Below are 16949 nucleotides of genomic sequence, written 5' to 3'. Positions count from 1 at the left end.
ACCCCCTGCCATTTAAGTTTTTAAATTCTTTGCTCTTGCTGCTGGTTTTCATACCTCCTACGGGCCTTCCTTCCAGCAGCAGCACTTTGTTGCTTGAACTCCTATAGGTGAGGTTGTCTTTAAGGTATATTCTTTAGTTTTGTGCAGTACGTTAGTATACTAGATCAGAGTTGTTAGAATCATGTCTAAAACAAATGTAAGTCGATTCTAGGCAAAAGTATATTCTTTACTGTGTTTTGCTCCCCTTCCTCCCATTCCTGGTTTCTGCTATGGTGCATGCATTTATGTAACTTAAATTAAAAAAAAAGAATTTTTGGTATTTGGTATTGCAGGTCCATAACTTAGATGAGTATTTGCTGAACTAATTTGGATAAATGAGTCTTCCCTTTTGAGAATTGTAGAAATTTTCCTCTTCCATTTCTGCTTTAAGAAAGAGAAATGGAGATAGACTTGAACTTTGAATTCAGATAATTATTTTATTTCATTAGCTATTTCATTACAAGCTCATTTTAAATTATCAATCCATATTTGGAGGTTAATAGATATTCCAGAAGGCATTTTTCTTATTATAATTAGTATTCTATATAAACAGGTATGTATGCATATATTTATATGCTATATAAAAATAGGGTGGTTTTTTTTTTTTTTTTAATGTATTTCATAGAGGCAAGGAGCAAGCACGAGTTGGGAGGGCAGGAGTAGAGGGAGAGAATTTCAAGCAGACTCTGTGCTGAATGTGGAGCCAGACCCTGGGCCTCTGTCTCACGATCCTGAGATCATGACCTGAGCTGAAAGCAGGAGTTGGTTGCTTAACTGACTGAGCCACCCAGGCACACCAGAAATAAGGATTTTTTTTTTTAATACAGCGTTGAAAATTATCTCCTATGCATCAGCGTTTTAACAAATTAAACCCGTAACATTGCTAGTGAATCTGTGGTGCTCCCCTGTCCCCATTTTTTTCTTTTAATTTTTAAAATTTTAGTGATGCTCTGTATTGTTCTTATAGTTTTTATGCTCAAGACACATAGAAGTATTGGAAATCATCATTTTCCCCCATTGACATTGCCAAAGTTTTCACCCAGTCTCCCCCTCCCATGGCTGTGTTCAGATACTGAAATAGTGAAGCCTGTTTTAAGTGGATTTAATATGCGACATTATAATCTATGCCCAGTAAGAACTTTTTTAATGTAAACATTATGATTTTGTGTAGCCAGCTTTTAGGAGACTGCTAATAATAGATCTTACTAGAAACAGATTAGATGGTCATATGTTATTTGGTAAGTATTCTTTTGTGAATTCACCCTATGACTATAAATCGGGCCCTTTTTGATAGGTCTGTTAATATTTAAAGAACATTAGAAAGAGAAATTGACTTTTTCGTTAAGAATGAAATTTGTCTTAGTCACATTTTTATAGACTTAAATATAGATATTTAGATAAAATGTATGTATTTGAGTGTGTATACGCACACATCGACTCATTCTCAGACTGGTTTATTTTTTATGACCCCTTTTGAAAAGTTGAACTAGTGATTTGTTTAAAAAACTTCATATCTTTTTAATAAGAAGAATTTCATTTCATTTTTTCTTTCTGAAGATTTGGCAGTATAGTCGCTTTGAGTCACTGAATACTATGTACTCATAGTAATAATACTCTGTATTGAGAGCTGGATTTAGGGGTGAGAAAGTGGATTCTAGATTAGAGCTAGTGAGCTTTGTCAAAGTCATGTAATTTGGCCCACTCACGTGGGTCTGGGAACTCGGGACCAGGGAAGTCAGGGTTAATTCCTAGTCCTACCCAGCTTGTGCCTGGGACTTGGAGTAAACCACATAATCCTTTTTCTATAAAACAGGGATAATGATTCTTGTCCTTACCCAGTGGTTCTGAACTAGGCAGCACCCTTGTAGGGGACACTGGGATGAGTTTCAGAGTAATTTTGTCATCATCGGGGAGCTACTTAGCTTCCAGACCCGAGGAAGCCAGGGAGGCTGCCCTGCAGTGTGAGGGACAGTTGCACTGGATAAAGAGTTGTTCCGTACAGACATCCAGAAATGCACTCTTGAGATACACTGACCAGCCTCTTGTGAGGGTCACGCACCGCCACGCACGTGGGAGCACTTTGAACTACGCAGGCACGTGCTCAACAAAGAGAAGACAGTGTCCTGCTCTACCACCTCCTTGTTAACTTTTCCTTTTCTCAAAGTGCATTTGGGAATATGACATATCCTTCGAATAACATTATGTTCCCTTTCAAGAGAAATTTGAATGCAGTCGTCCTTTCTTTTAAAGACAGCGTGGATCATTTTCTGTCAGTTTCACTTGCTTTCATTATTTTTGTTTACTTTTGGCTGAAGAATAGCAAATGTGATAAATGATACTCAGTGGACCACAGTATACAAAGCTGCGTCCTGCATTGAGACGGATGGTGAATGATGAGCCTTTCCTGCTTCCTTAGGTCCCAGTGGGTCTTGTAAAGGAGGAGGACTTATGGACTATTTTGCTTCTCTTCTTCCCTCATCTCTATTTCCTATAAATAGTCTCCTTCCTTCTTCTCTCTCTCTCTGGCTAAGAATATGGAGCCATTTTGGGGGGAGATACTTTCTGTGGCCCTCAGCAGGCTTTTTAAGGTTCTCCAGAAACTAAATGGGTCAGAGAAAAGGATGTGGCCACATTTCTTTGTGACTTCATGAAGTTGTTGATATGTGCTGAACTTTGGAGGAGGTTATATGTAAAGAAGTTAGAAGAAAGGTATACATACTACATAAAATATACATATTAGGTCAACCTTTATTTAAAAAAAAAAATTGTTCGCCAATGAGTGCTTTATTTTTTTTTTTCATTACTTTTGAGTCAGAGTTTTATATGTGTGGTGTTGAGTCTGAGTAGAATCGCTTCTTTTTCAAAATCTTTATTTTAGGGGCACCTGGGTGGCTCTGATGGTTGGATGTCCACATTCAGCTCAGATCATGATCTCCAGGTCCTGGGATCCGGCCCCACATCGGGCTCCCAGCTCCGCGGGGAGTCTGCTTCTCCCTCTCCCTCTGCCTTTCCCCCTGCTTGTGTCCCCCTCCCCCGCCTCCCTCTTTCAAATAAATAAATAAATAAATAAATAAATCAATCAATCAATCTTGGGAAAAAATCTTTTTTTTATGTAACATGTTTTGAGAATTAGATTGAAAACTGTTTTTGAAATGATTTATCATTGTAAGTACTTTCTGATTACTGGAGAAATAATTCAGCAAAAAGAGGTGTTCAATAAATGTCTTCTTTTATAATGACATTGTTTGTTTTATTTTTAAACAGAGACAAAGCATGGAGGACACAAAAACGGGAGGAAAGGAGGACTTTCTGGAAGTTCATTTTTCACATGGTTTATGGTCATTGCATTGCTGGGCGTCTGGACTTCAGTAGCTGTCGTCTGGTTTGATCTTGTTGATTATGAGGAAGTTTTAGGTAAGGATTTTGGTATTGTTTCTTATTTGAGTTTGTAAGCATGAAAGACATCCTGTAGTAATCTTAAAAATTTATTATTATTTTCGGGTAATTTCTTTAGCCTTTCAGTTCTCAACAGTGCAGGAACAAAAGGGGATGTTATCAGGGTTCCCTGGGAGTAGTGGCTTTTCAGCTTCTTCGAACATAATTTGTAGTAAAAATAAAAAATTAGTATTTATGTATGTATATCGCACAGAAAAGTTTTATCAAATAGTGCTTAACTCTTAGGAAATGCAGTACTGCATAATTTCTGTTCCATTGTATTGTATTATGAATTTTAAACATTCATGGGCCACTGACTTTATGTCAGGACCCAATTTGCAAGACCCTACCTTAGAGAGCATTTAGAAGCACACCCCTTTGTCTTTGTTGGAATGAATCAGTGTGTGTGTGTGTGTGTGTGTGTGTGTGTGTGTGTAGGTGCTTTCTGTATGCTGTTGAGGAAGTTGCCATGCTTTTTTCTGATAGTTATCTTCCTTTCTCCTATTTTTCGTTTTCTCTCCCCATAATCACTGCAGTTTTTCATGACTTTTTACATTAATGATTCTTTACCATTTTTGGAGTCATACTTTGAAGTCACAGTCTTTTTTTAAAGTTGAGATAAAATTTACATAACGTAAAAATCAACATTCGTAATATGTGAAAATGTACAGTTTATTCTTTTTAATATATTCCTCATGATCTAATTCAGAATATTTCCATTACCCCTCTTCCCCTCTCCTGGCGGACACTGATATACTTTTCATGTCTATGATTTTCTTACTCTTGACATTTCCTATAAATAGAATCATACAATATGGGTCCTTTTGTGTCTGCCTTTTTGCATTTAGCATATTGTTTTCAGGGTTCAGTACTTACTGCATTTTACAGCTGAATAATATTCCATTGAATGGATACACACCACATTTTGCTTATCCATTCATCAGTGGTGGACCTTTGGGTTCTTTCTACTTTTTGGCTATTGTGAATACATGGTCTTCCTCTAATGATCCAGTGAAAAATATGGGCCCTGTCACTGAAAAAAAATGCACGCTCCTCTAGATATACCACGTTGCATCGAAACCCACCCTGCCTTCCATAAAGCCTCTGCACTTCTGCTCTAGATGTTAGGTTACAGCCATCTTTCGGTGGGGGGAGACAAAACATGCTGTTGGATAATCCGCCGTTGAAATTTTTCATTATTTCTTAAACAGGAGTGTCTTTGGATAGAGGATAGAGTAATAAAGGAAGAATTTTAGTTCAGAGACAAACTTCTGAGTACAAATCTGTGCTTTTGTTGACTTACACAGTGCTATGTTGCTAGGGAACGTCTATTAGACAAATGAAGAGATTTAAAGTGTTTGTACTTTTAAGGGCAAGTTAACAATTTTCATGTTTTTACATGCACGCAGCCAAAGCAAAGGACTTCCGTTATAACTTATCGGAGGTACTTCAAGGTAGGCTATTAGAGGTACATTTTAAGTCTACTTATGTCGGTCTCTAAAATCTCATCCTTATTCTACTAATTTAGTTATTCCCTGCATCTGAGAAAATAGGTGGTATAGGACCAATGTCCCCCTTTGAGTTTGTCAGAAAGTATGGTCTTTTTAATGTTACTTGAGCTCTCTGCTATAGATCGCCTCCATTTGCCAATCAGCCCTTCTTATTTATATTTTCTTAGCCACAGAAATGATAACTTCCTTATCTCTCTGTTATTATAATTATTTTTATTTTTAATTATTTACTTATTTATTTTTTTAAGATTTTATTTATTTATTTGAGAGACAGAGATCACAAGTAGGTAGAGAGGCAGGCAGCAGGTAGCCTGATGTGGGACTTGATCCCAGGACCCTAGGATCATGATCTGAGCCAAAGGCGGAGGCTTTAACCCACTAAGCCACTCAGGTGCCCCTTTATTTTTATTTTTAATGTGTATGTGTGTGCTTTTTATACCGGACTTCTACTTTGCTAGTTAACTATTTTCCTAAGTATAACGAGGGCTCTGGGAGGGTAAAGATTGCGCATAGCCACTCTACTTCACAAGTTCTGCCTGCTCTCCTGCAGTGTCTTAACTTACATCTTATTAAAGAGTTGGGAACAGTGCCGCAGATTGGTTTTTTCGTACTAAAGGCTCTGTCTGTGGATGCTGTTAAAAACACTGCTGTATGTGATGTCTCCTCACAGCCACTGTCCAGTGCTGAGTTCTAAATGATGTTGATTTTAGGATTTTTTTTTTTTTAGAGAATTGAATGTATTTGACTTAAGTTTGGAGTGCTAAACATGGCAGTGCTCCTAGATGATAAAACCTTAAGATAACATTTTACTCTGCTTGAAGAGGAAAGGATATGGTAGTACTGTCTTCTCAAGTAGTTTGTTTTAAGCTTTGTGTGTTTTTCTTGCTAGTAGATAGCCAGTGCTAGTTAAGGTTTTTTGTTTGTTTGTTTGTTTTGTTTTTTTTAAAGGCTTTTTAAAAAGTTTTTTATTTCTTAAAGATTTTATTTATTTGACAGAGAGACAGCAAGAAAGGGAACACAAGCAGGGGAATGGGAGAGGGAGAAGCAGGCTTCCTGCCAAGCAGGGAGCCTGACATGGGACTTGATCCCAGGATGCTGGGGACTTGATCCCAGGATGCTGGGATCAGGACCTAAGCCAAAGGCAGATACTTAATGACTGAGCCACCCAGGTGCCCCACTAGTTAAGTTTTAAGTGGGATAACTAAGATTATTTTTTTGTCATTTCAGGAAGCTAGTCTTATTAACTATATTTCCAGAAGTCTTTTTTTTTCAAAGTTGATTAGTGATGTTTCTGTTATGAATCATTATTGTAAAATATAAAATTAATTGCCCTCATATTTTTAATATTTGATGTTATTTGTTTATATTTAGTCTTTATTTGAGGCTTGGTGGATGTTCTTTTTATTTTGAATATTGATGGTGGTGAGGAACTTTCATTACTGTAGAAGCATTACATTTTAATGTAACTGTTAGAAGTCAAGAATGTTTCTTATATATGTGGAAATTTTTACCTCAACTGTTTTTGGTAACATAATAAAATATTCATCTGAAATGATTAAATCAGGGGATTATTAAAACTTTAAGAAGATATTATCTCAGTTATAGTTCTTAGATTGTAAGGCGAACATTTCCTGAATCTGTCAGTGAATCCTCTTATCATTTTTAGGTAAGATCTTCACTTAGCACTGCTTTTCAGGATTCAGAGAGCAAAGAATTGCATGGATTGGTAATATTTATGGCTGATGGTCAGGACTGCATTAAGGGGTAATACCTTATCAAACTCGTTTTCCCTTTTCTTCCCATCCATCTTTTCCTCCCTCTTGCAGGAAAACTAGGAGTCTATGATGCTGATGGTGATGGAGATTTTGATGTGGAAGATGCCAAAGTTTTACTAGGCAAGTAGCGTTTTCTTTTTTATTAATGGTGGTAAAATGCTAGAACAAAACAGATCTTTGCCTTGATAATATGTATGTCCAGTCACACACATTTTATGGATGATGTTTTCCCACTTCAATTCTGTATTTCATTCTTACTGAAATGGCTTAATTTCTTTTGCATGGACTTATATTTCAGCATACTTTTATAATAAATGGTTAAGTATAGACCTCTTGCACATATATTTTCAATAAGCCTAATTTCAGATCTGTGTTCAGATTTAAAGTACTTTCTATTCTGAACTTAATATCTGAACATATAGATAATGTACTAGCCCGTTTTCAAAGATGGTAATTATAGCCACTCGTTAGCATCAGTTGACGTAATTCACTTCCATTTGAAACTAAGTTTCTAAAGGCTTACGTAAATCCATTTTGAAATAAAATCATGGTAGCCAACATTTTAAAATGTCACATGCATGTTTTAAAGGTAACATTAAAATATGAACCAGTAGTTTTTTGGCCAGGTTTCATTATTGTAGAAATCTTGAGCCCTTCTCTTTCTATCACCAGAATTACCTATCTTTATCATTGAGATATTTTGTGTAATGTATCAACATGTGATATTCCCTCATTTGTTTTAAAATGCTACCTTCCTAGAAGGGATAATGCTGATTTTTAATATGCAAGCTTTATGTAATCTGGCCTGGTGAGATGTGTGTTTCTGCTTGTTAAAGAGCATCACTTCCTTTTCTTTACTATTAGTAAAGAAGTGTATATTAGTATAGTAGTATAGTATTAGTATAGTAGTGTTACATGTATGCTATGTTACATGTATACTATTAATATAGTAGTGTTACATGTATTAAAATCTTATATACTAAAGTATTTAGAAAAATAACAAATACATCATGGTACTCTGTACCATGCTTACCAGAATAATGGTGCAGAGAAATTCAACTTGGACCCACAATTTTGTGTTTATTTTATGGATATGAAAAATATGAGAGGGTATCACATCTATAACCAATGAAACAATTTTTGGTAGATTAATCTTAACCTCCTTATAAAATAGTAAGTTCTAAATATGGAAAAAAGGGTTTTAGTTGTGATTAAATGTAATTTAGCTTCTCAATTTTGACTTTATGTTTTCTTATTACTTCTCAGTGGGAATTATGTTCGCTACTTAACAGTGGAAGCTTACTCTTTTTTTTTTTTTTTTTAAGATTTTATTTATTTATTTGACAGACAATGATCACAAGTAGGCAGAGAGGCAGGCAGAGAGAGAGAGAGAGGAGGAACAGGCTCCCTGCTGAGCAGAGAGCCCGATGCGGGACTCGATCCCAGGACCCTGAGATCATGACCCGAGCCGAAGGCAGCGGCTTAACCCACTGAGCCACCCAGGCGCCCCGGAAGCTTACTCTTGATGAAATTTTTTTTTTCCTGTCTTAATCTTAATGGAATTTTTTATGTAATTTTGTCATTACATATCTAAATTTTTCTTTGGATATAGTAAATCCTCAGAAGACTATAATCCTAGACATGAAAAAGAAGTAAGATATATAGAATTTAACCTATCAGAATGATGCTAATTTGCTTGCCTATAAGTGGTTTATTATTCCACCTACTACTTTGCTTTAAATGATGAATTCTGAATAGTGAACCTTGTTCATTTTAAAGATAACTTCATGTGGTCCATGTTTCCTCACTTATAGAAATAATATTCTCATCTGCTATATTTTGTTGTTTTTTTTTTCGGCTTAAAATCAGCTGTGTGGTCTGTCAGGAAATATCAACTATTAAAAATTGAAATGTTATTTCTTCTATAGCCCACACTGTTTTCTATAGAAAACTTAAATTAGGAACTTGATTTTTAATATTTTAATAGATTATAAGAGTTTATTTCCTATAAGGTTTTTAAGCAACCATTAAGAGGTTAATTAATTGTATCTTCGAACATTGCCATTTGCAGTAGGCATGTATTTGCTACGGGCAAATCATAACTTTTTCCTTTTGCAAGAATTATATATTTGGAGTGAGAACCAAATTTGGTGAATCTCAGAGTTCATTTTGGTAATTTGACTATTAAATGCATAAAGGCTAAAGTAAATGATTTTATATTTTATCATATAAAGGTACTAATTCATAGTTAGCTTGTGGCTTCACAGTTAGCTGGAACAAACCAAAGGTGAACTGTCAGGCTCACTTAGGTCCTCTGATCTTATTTCTATAATAATTGAGTTCTCTGCATGAAATACTAGCTTGCCTGGAATTGAATTTTATGACTAAAGGTCTTACCTAGTTTAGCGAGGTTATTGTAGCTTAGTTGTGCCTCTCTTACTCGCAGGAGTTTTCAAAGAGAGCCTGGTGAAATTCTTGGGGATACAGAGACATTAACGGGCTCTGTATGTTCAGGGAGAGGTTATGCAGAAGCAAATTCAGTGAGCGTGTACCCAAAAAGAAGCAAGGCTTCCTCGGTGCATTTTCATTGGAGAGGCAGCTCAGAGGTAAGGGCTTTGGATTAAGGCACCAGGAAACCAAAGGGCAGATTCAGGTAGGAAGCTAGAAATTAGGGGAGAGCTTGTTGTAACTGTTGAAATAGCTGAGCTTGTATTAACAGTTGAAATATGCTGAGCTTTACTATGTTCGACATTTCTTTGATGAGTATTTCCTTCTTATTCTTAAATTTGCATAATCTAAATCTTATCAATTTGAGGAAGTGTACACTTTCATATTTATATTTCATATTTTAAGGTTTGGCTTTTCTTTTGAAATACCAAGAGAATGAAATATGTGTGAGTAAATCAAGATATTCTGAACAGCCATCAATAATTTTATTTCATTGTTTCTGGCCATGGCGCTTATGATATACTTTGAAAATATTCTAAACCTTTCCTAGTTTACATAGCTTCCTACTTCTGTGGTCAAATTATTAGAATAAATTATCTCTGATATCAGTTTGGGTTATTGAAAACTACATTGTTGGAAATTGTATTCTTTGAAAACTTGTTTCCCAAATAAAATCAACAGGAAAATGGTCCAGGTACCAGTTGCTAAGAGTAACATCCTTTTCGAGTAATGCCACCCAAGGATTGCATGATTGTCCTTTTGTCTGTGACTAGCACCTTGCTGGCCCCATGTCAGGTGTGGCTGGAGAACAAAAGGGAAGCCGGTCAACAATTCCTAGAACCTTGGTAAGCATCTGTAGACCAGACAGATGCATAAGTGAACTGGATCTTGTCCACTCAGAGATGCTCACACCCTGCCCTTGGGGTCAGGCCTGCTCTTAGAGACTAAGGAATTACATACCCAGAGTAATTCCTTTTTCTGTTTGGTATTTGGTAATATTTTTGTCTTAAGAACCACAGGAAGGTTGCATTGTTTAGGTACTTTTGCATATTTGTTGAATCCTTCAGCTTGTCATACTGAAGGCTGGTAAAGTTTTATATTTGATACTTAGAAGTACTAATATTTGAAAATAGAGGAAAAAATAAACATGTTTATTATAAATATACAGCTATAGTGTTTTTTTTAAGATTTTATTTATTTATTTGATAGAGAGAGATCACAAGTAGGCAGAGAGGCAGGCAGAGGGAGAGGGGGAAGCAGGCTCCCTGCTGAGCAGAGAGCCTGATTTGGGGCTCGATCCCAGGACGCTGAGATCATGACCTGAGCTGAAGGCAGAGGCTTAACCCACTGAGCCACCCAGGCACCCAAGTTATTTATAATGTTTTAAGGCAGGAAATAGAAAGAATGTTATTCCCGCAGAGATTTCAGTGGGAATACAGATCTCCTCTGTTCATAGTACTTGTCGACTGTTAAATTCAGTGAAAAAATAATCCAGTTGTGTCAACAAATAATTTAAATACCAAAAATACTAACTGGAGTTTGTTTTCTCTCCCTGACCCCCATACTTGAACAATGATATGGTGTAGTTCTTCTGTGCACTGAAGTGGGGATAAAACACTGTATACTTTAATATTTATGCTAGCTGTCTTACTGTTGTACCTTACCTGCCAATCTTGATTCCTGGCTCTTACACTACATGGAGAAATGTTGAGTTGCCAAAGCCCAGCCTACTGAGTGAGGTGGTTATCATCAAGAAAGCTCTCAAGTCATGTTTACATTTCTTACAGGCAGAACTTTCTACCCTGTGTTTTTTTCTCTTTCAGAATTACAGGTCTTGTTATATAGGGCTTGGCTGTATTGGTAGATTTTTATATTTACTGGGCTGAGAGATGTTTCTTACCCAAAGCCAGTTCTAAACAGGAAAAAAAAAAAAAGGATAAAACCAATACATACTTTGTTTTCTTTACATCGTGGTGGCCCATTTTGGGAATAATATTTAAAAAAACAACAGGAGTCATGGATCTTTTTAGTCGAAGCTAACTTCTTGGGCTTATGGGAAGAGAGCTTTAAATATTCCTGTTGCAAGTGACTGGCTGGGGCCTTGGTCAAATTTAATATTGGTTAGCAGAGTGAATTATTACTAATAGCTGACTCTTAGTGGTCAGAATTATAGGGCCATGAGTAAGTAGCCAGAGTACTGGAAAGCTAACATTTGGTAGTGGGAACATTTGATTATCTGACATAATTTGAATAAATTTATGTCCATCTGTGAATGCTATAAACAGTAATCTTGCTAGTCGTATTAATCCCAGAGTTTCTTAAGTAAACTCTATGTCTGAAGGGGGAAAATGTAAGGAAATGAACCTTTTTATTTTCTTCAATGAATATTTATTGATATAAATAAATGCTTATATAATCAACTCTCGATAATATCTGGTTGGTAAATCAGCAAACATGGAGGCTGTCCAGAAGGATCTTTTTACCCTCATATTACTTTTATTCGTTCTTCCCATTGACATTAATCAGTCAATTTTGGCGAATACAGTTTTGTTTTGGGGCTGTAGATTCTCTAATGAGGGAAAGGCAAACCTGGCTAGGGGCTGGTAAGAGTGGCAAGGATTGGTCGAATTGTGCCTTTCCTGCAGTGCATGATTGAGAGTTGATTGTAAGGTGTGGATCTTAATCGGTTTCTTTGTTTTCCGAAGTTACCTTTTCTGTTAACGTCTGTGACCATGATGCACGTCCTTTTTGAGATCACTCTTCCTCAGCTTCTTTTTTCCACCTAACTGCTCTCCTTCTTTTCTCTTTCTCTCTTCCTTTATTCTTATGTAGGCCTGACCAAAGATGGCAGTAATGAAAATATTGATTCTCTTGAGGAAGTCCTTAATATTTTAGCAGAGGAAAGTTCAGATTGGTTTTATGGTTTCCTCTCATTTCTCTATGATATAATGACTCCCTTTGAAATGCTAGAAGAAGAAGAAGAAGAAAGCGAAACCGCAGATGGTGTTGATGGTACGTCACAGAACGAAGGGGTTCAGGGCAAGACTTGTGTCATTTTGGATTTACATAACCAGTAACTTTGATTCAGGGACTGAAGTCATTGGCTTGTGAAAACCTGCAGCAGTGTCCTGTTTCTTTCTTTCCTTTGCTCACCCAGGGCTTCACGAGCAGTGGGGCAGCTGTGATCAAACCGTACAAGGCAACCATGTGATCTTTCTCCCCAGTCCAGCTCCTAGCTAGTCCCTTGCTTGGCTCCCCCACTTCTAGTGAAGAAAGTGGCATTCCTCATTCTTGTAGTAGTCTGCAAAGTGCATTGAGAATGATATTCTTGGTGGTATAATTGGTTTCTGTATCGTTTTGTTTCAACTTATGTTGTATTCACAGCACTAAATTTAGAAGCTTCATAGCAAATTGTTTTGTGATTAACCCTTGATGCTTGTCTTTCTAACACACTATTAATTGAGATGATTATAATGGACTTGATTATAAAAATGTTTCCAGCATGATTCATAAATTAAATGATTCTCTGTTGATCTTTAAGATGACTGATGTGTAAAGTGATGGTTCGTTAACATGCTGATATTTTTTATTGTAATTTGTTTAGGTTAACTGATTTGTCAGATAGGTTAATACAAATTTCAGTGTAAAATTCTGTACTAATGGTGCTTTTAAAATAATTTGAAAATAACCCCATGTTTTTGCCTTAGGGTAGTGAAACTACTGTATTCAGATAGTAGTAGGTCTGAATATTTGTCTATGAAAGCAAAATTTATTTTTAATTTTATTTCCAAATATACATCCAGAGAAAGTAATTTGTATTTTTTTTTAAGCAGGCATATTACACAAGAGGGAAAATGTGAATATGTATCTTAAATAATGCTGTACATATTAAAATTATTCATCCTAAATAAGTCTTTTTTCATTTTTTTCCATGTATCTCCTTATTAAGTGGCTATCACCCTTGGCTTAGGTAGAACAATGGTTTTTAGATTTATAGATTTACTTAAGTGGTAATTCTTTTCAGGAGAATACATTTTTTGCCATTTGAAGACCTTAAAAAACATTTTTGAATCAGTTCATTTAAAATGAGTTTGCTTCAGTAATAGCAAAAGGAATTATGTTAACCTTATATAACATGCATTCATAAAATGAGATTTCATCTGTTCCCTTACCGCTTGAAAGCGATTAGGACCTCTGGTTTCTGCTACCATTTTAGGGAGTGCAGTTTTGTGTTTTTAAATCTCTGAGCCTCTAGGAAATTTAACTTGGCTTTGATTCCTCATTGAGCTGAAAATTTGAATATATTTCTATTTTTGAACATTTTTATGTATTTAACTCTAGTAATTTCTTCTTTTCAAATACTCATTCCTTGCGTTTTAATATGTAACCAAGTTGCTTTCAGTAAGTGGAGAAGTCACGCATTTTTTTCAGAGGGGAACATGACAAATTTAGTTTTTCTGTTGGCAATCAGGCTATCCAGCTATTTGTATTTATTTGACCGAGATCACAAGTAAGCAAAGAGGCAGGCAGAGAGAGGAGGAAGCAAGCTCCCTGCTGAGCAGAGAGCCCAATGTGGGCTTCTATCCCAGGACCCTGGGATCATGACCTGAGCCAGAGGCAGAGGCTTTAACCCACTGAGCCCCCAGGCGCCCCCAGCTATTTGTAAGTATGTATCGTAACTCAGCCATAGCCAGAGAGTTTAAAGTACCAAATGAGAACTGGAGGAAACACATCCGTTTCCCCCTTTGCTCACGACTTACATGTGTCAGAAGAAACTGCAACTTGGTCATCTTAAAAAGCATTATTTTAAAGCTACTTTTGCATATGGCTGCACACGTAGTAAAACTCTAGTTTGTCTTTCCCTGATTACTCAGGGAGTATGTTTCATTCTGTTCATGTTTCTGACAGTGAAAAGCTTCAGATTTTGAAATGTTAATATCCTGGAACACAAAAGTATGATTTTAGTAATGTTCTTTTTGAAAGTTTATGTAGTCTTTCTGCATATTGATTGTGTCTTCCACTCTGAGCCAGAGTACTGTGAAATACCAACTTTCATTAGGTTTAATTTAAAAAAAGTTTTGGGCCTCACTCAATGAAATTCACATAGCCAGGTGTCTGAGATGTATCTTTTAAAGCAGTCTTGTTTTTCTGTGCTTCATTACTACTAACTCTAGAAGATTTGTGATGAGTTCGAGAAGTAAATGAACTAAATTTGCATGTTAAGATGTTTGCAATCATTAATTTCTCATCAGGCTCTTTTTTTTTGTCATGATAATGATACTAATGCATGTTTTATGTACAGAAATTAATTATGCTTTATTTTTGTAAGTGAAAAATAATGACATGAAGAGATAATTTTCTTTTTATCTAGTACCCCACCGCTAGTCAGCCCTGTTGAAAAGTCTCCGAGGAACGTAAAACCTAGGGAGCTGGTGAACCCCTGACTTCTGTGACTTCCTTCAACTTGTAGCAAAGACTTGTTTTTGTGAGAAAAAAATAAAGTTGTTTGCAAAACTAGTGTAGAGTATTTTGAAGCTGATCAAAATTACTTTGCTTAAATTTTATTTATTGTATCTTTATGATTTTTAATTTTTCTAACGATTTATTGTTTTATTTTCATTTCATAGTATAAATATTTCCCTAGCTTTATGCCTTTTAAGCTTATTAGAAAGGCAAAATTCTGTACATTTGAGTACTGATTTGTAGTTGAATGGAGTTTGGAGTTGTATCACATTTACTCTGCTTTTCTAACTTAAAACACCCAGAACTTGGCAGCATGAACTCTGTATACAGATGTCATCTTGCCTCCTCAGACCTGGCCCGCTTGTTTCTTGAGACCCATTGCTATGTATGTGTCCAGTTGTGTTCTCTGAAGTTTGGCTCAAAAACAAGAAAGTGGCACTCTGGGGGTTTCTTTTCTGCACTGTAGCTTCCTTCAGGCCTGATTTTCTCCGAGACAGGAGTGGTGGGGTATGAGTCAGTTGGAGAGCCGTCTTCTGGGTGCTGGTCGTATTGAATCCCTGAGGCCTTGCCGCCAGGTTGGTGTTTGGGAGAATCACGTCAATGCTTCGGGCATAATGGAATGCTGGGTGATCCTGCCTTTTCATCTTGTACTCGATTCTTCTCGGAATTACCTACCTGTCTCATAGAGCTGTATCCAAACATGTAAGACAACTTTTCTGCTTGAATTCTGGTTTGTTTTTATTTACAGTTAGCTAGACTGAATAAAATGTTTCTGTGTACCCAAAGCTTTGGAGAATTCTCAAAAGCAACTGTAGGCATAGGCAGCTATTCTTAATTTGATTGATTCCTTGGTAGATAACACCTTTTGGTGATTGATATCATGATATTTTCTTTTTTCTTTCTTTCTTTTTTTTTTTTTTAAGATTTTATTTATTTATTTGACAGACAGAGTACAAGTGGACAGAGAGGCAGGCTGAGAGAGAGAGGGAATCAGGGTCCCTGCTGAGCAAGAGCCCAATGCGGGGCTTGATCCCAGGACCCTGAGATCATGACCTGAGCTGAAGGCAGAGGCTTTAACCTACTGAGTCACACAGGCACCCCCATGATCTTTTCTAAATAAGATCCCGGTCTACAAAATAAGTAGTTTTCTGTGATTTGGGCTGTGGAATTTTCTTTGATTACAATGCATTATTTGGAGAGTTTTCATAAAATTCACTGACTCAGACTCTGTTAGCACAAGTTGATTGACATAATTGTATGCCAAACTGTTTGCTTCTGATACTTGTTGATCCTTATATAACCAAGTGTAATACATTGGAGTGGATATTAACTAGACTGTGAGGTCCTGAAGTTAGGAACCAAGTCTTAGGCTTCATTTGAATCCCTCTTCAAACCTGAGTCCAACATAGAATATTTATTAAGTATTTGCTGGGGTTATTAGTCTTGATGAGTGATAACCTCGGAAGTTACCCATTGTCTAAGAAAACATGGATGGTTTTATTTTTTAAACCAACTTAAATAAGTGAAAAAATTATTGGACCTTTTTTCCCCCAAGAGAAATAACATTTTGAATTTCATATGGGAAACTGACCTATGCTAACTGATGTCTTCTGATGAGCTTCATGGTGAGCTTTCCAGGGTCTTTTATGTTCCTATTTGAGTCTGCTTCTTCATGCAAACTTCTGGTCTCTGGATGTCATCCCTTCCTAAACTTTGAGTCATTCCCTTTTCTTATGTTCCAATCTTCCCTTCCCCACTTATTGTAGAATATTGGAAGGTTTGTAGCTTTCTTTTTTCAAAAATGTCTGTGATAATATTGTTACACTTATATTTAAAGATAAAAAGGAAATTGGTGTAGTTAGTGCACTGGCATGCCTTTTAGCCAAACATTCTAGAGCAACAGTCTGCCTAGAGCAGAGAACTGTTACTGAGGCATTTGGGACCTTTCTTTTTATTATTATTATAATTGTTATTTTTGCTACCTGTAGTCAGTGTTGAAATAAATTGTGATGGTTCAGTATGGGAAGGAGGAAGATGAGAAACTGAAGCTCAGGGTGACTCACGGGTCTCACTAGGGACTGTGGTTGTGATGGAAGTGACCAGAGTACTAAGTGATACCCAGCCGACCAAGTGTATGGCCAGCTCTCGGGAAACCTGTAGTAGCTACTTAGGTTTCTGTAACAGAGTCAGTCCTCTAAAATTATGTCCATTGCACAGGTCCAACCATTGGCTTAATGATTCAGCATTTTAATTTGATACAGAACATTTCATCTTGAAA

General features: G+C 36.4%; 1 protein-coding gene across 4 annotated transcripts in view; it reads left to right on the top strand.

Annotated features, from left to right (window-relative positions):
• ASPH (aspartate beta-hydroxylase) overlaps nucleotides 1–16949 on the top strand; it is a 215430-nt gene that overhangs the window by 33800 nt on the left and 164681 nt on the right. For 3 of the 4 annotated variants that reach the window (XM_032316775.1, XM_032316772.1, XM_032316774.1), the window contains exons 2-3: nucleotides 3304–3453; nucleotides 6812–6880. In XM_032316775.1, coding sequence (XP_032172666.1) covers nucleotides 3304–3453; nucleotides 6812–6880 — 219 coding nt within the window. Of the gene's footprint in view, nucleotides 1–3303; nucleotides 3454–4883; nucleotides 4929–6811; nucleotides 6881–12040; nucleotides 13762–16949 lie in introns of those variants that run through there. The other variant, XM_032316773.1, reaches the window with a different exon arrangement.

Source organism: Mustela erminea, chromosome 16 (assembly GCF_009829155.1).
Source record: "Mustela erminea isolate mMusErm1 chromosome 16, mMusErm1.Pri, whole genome shotgun sequence".
Lineage (NCBI taxonomy): Eukaryota > Metazoa > Chordata > Mammalia > Carnivora > Mustelidae > Mustela > Mustela erminea.
This window is presented reverse-complemented; position numbering and strand designations above follow the sequence as displayed.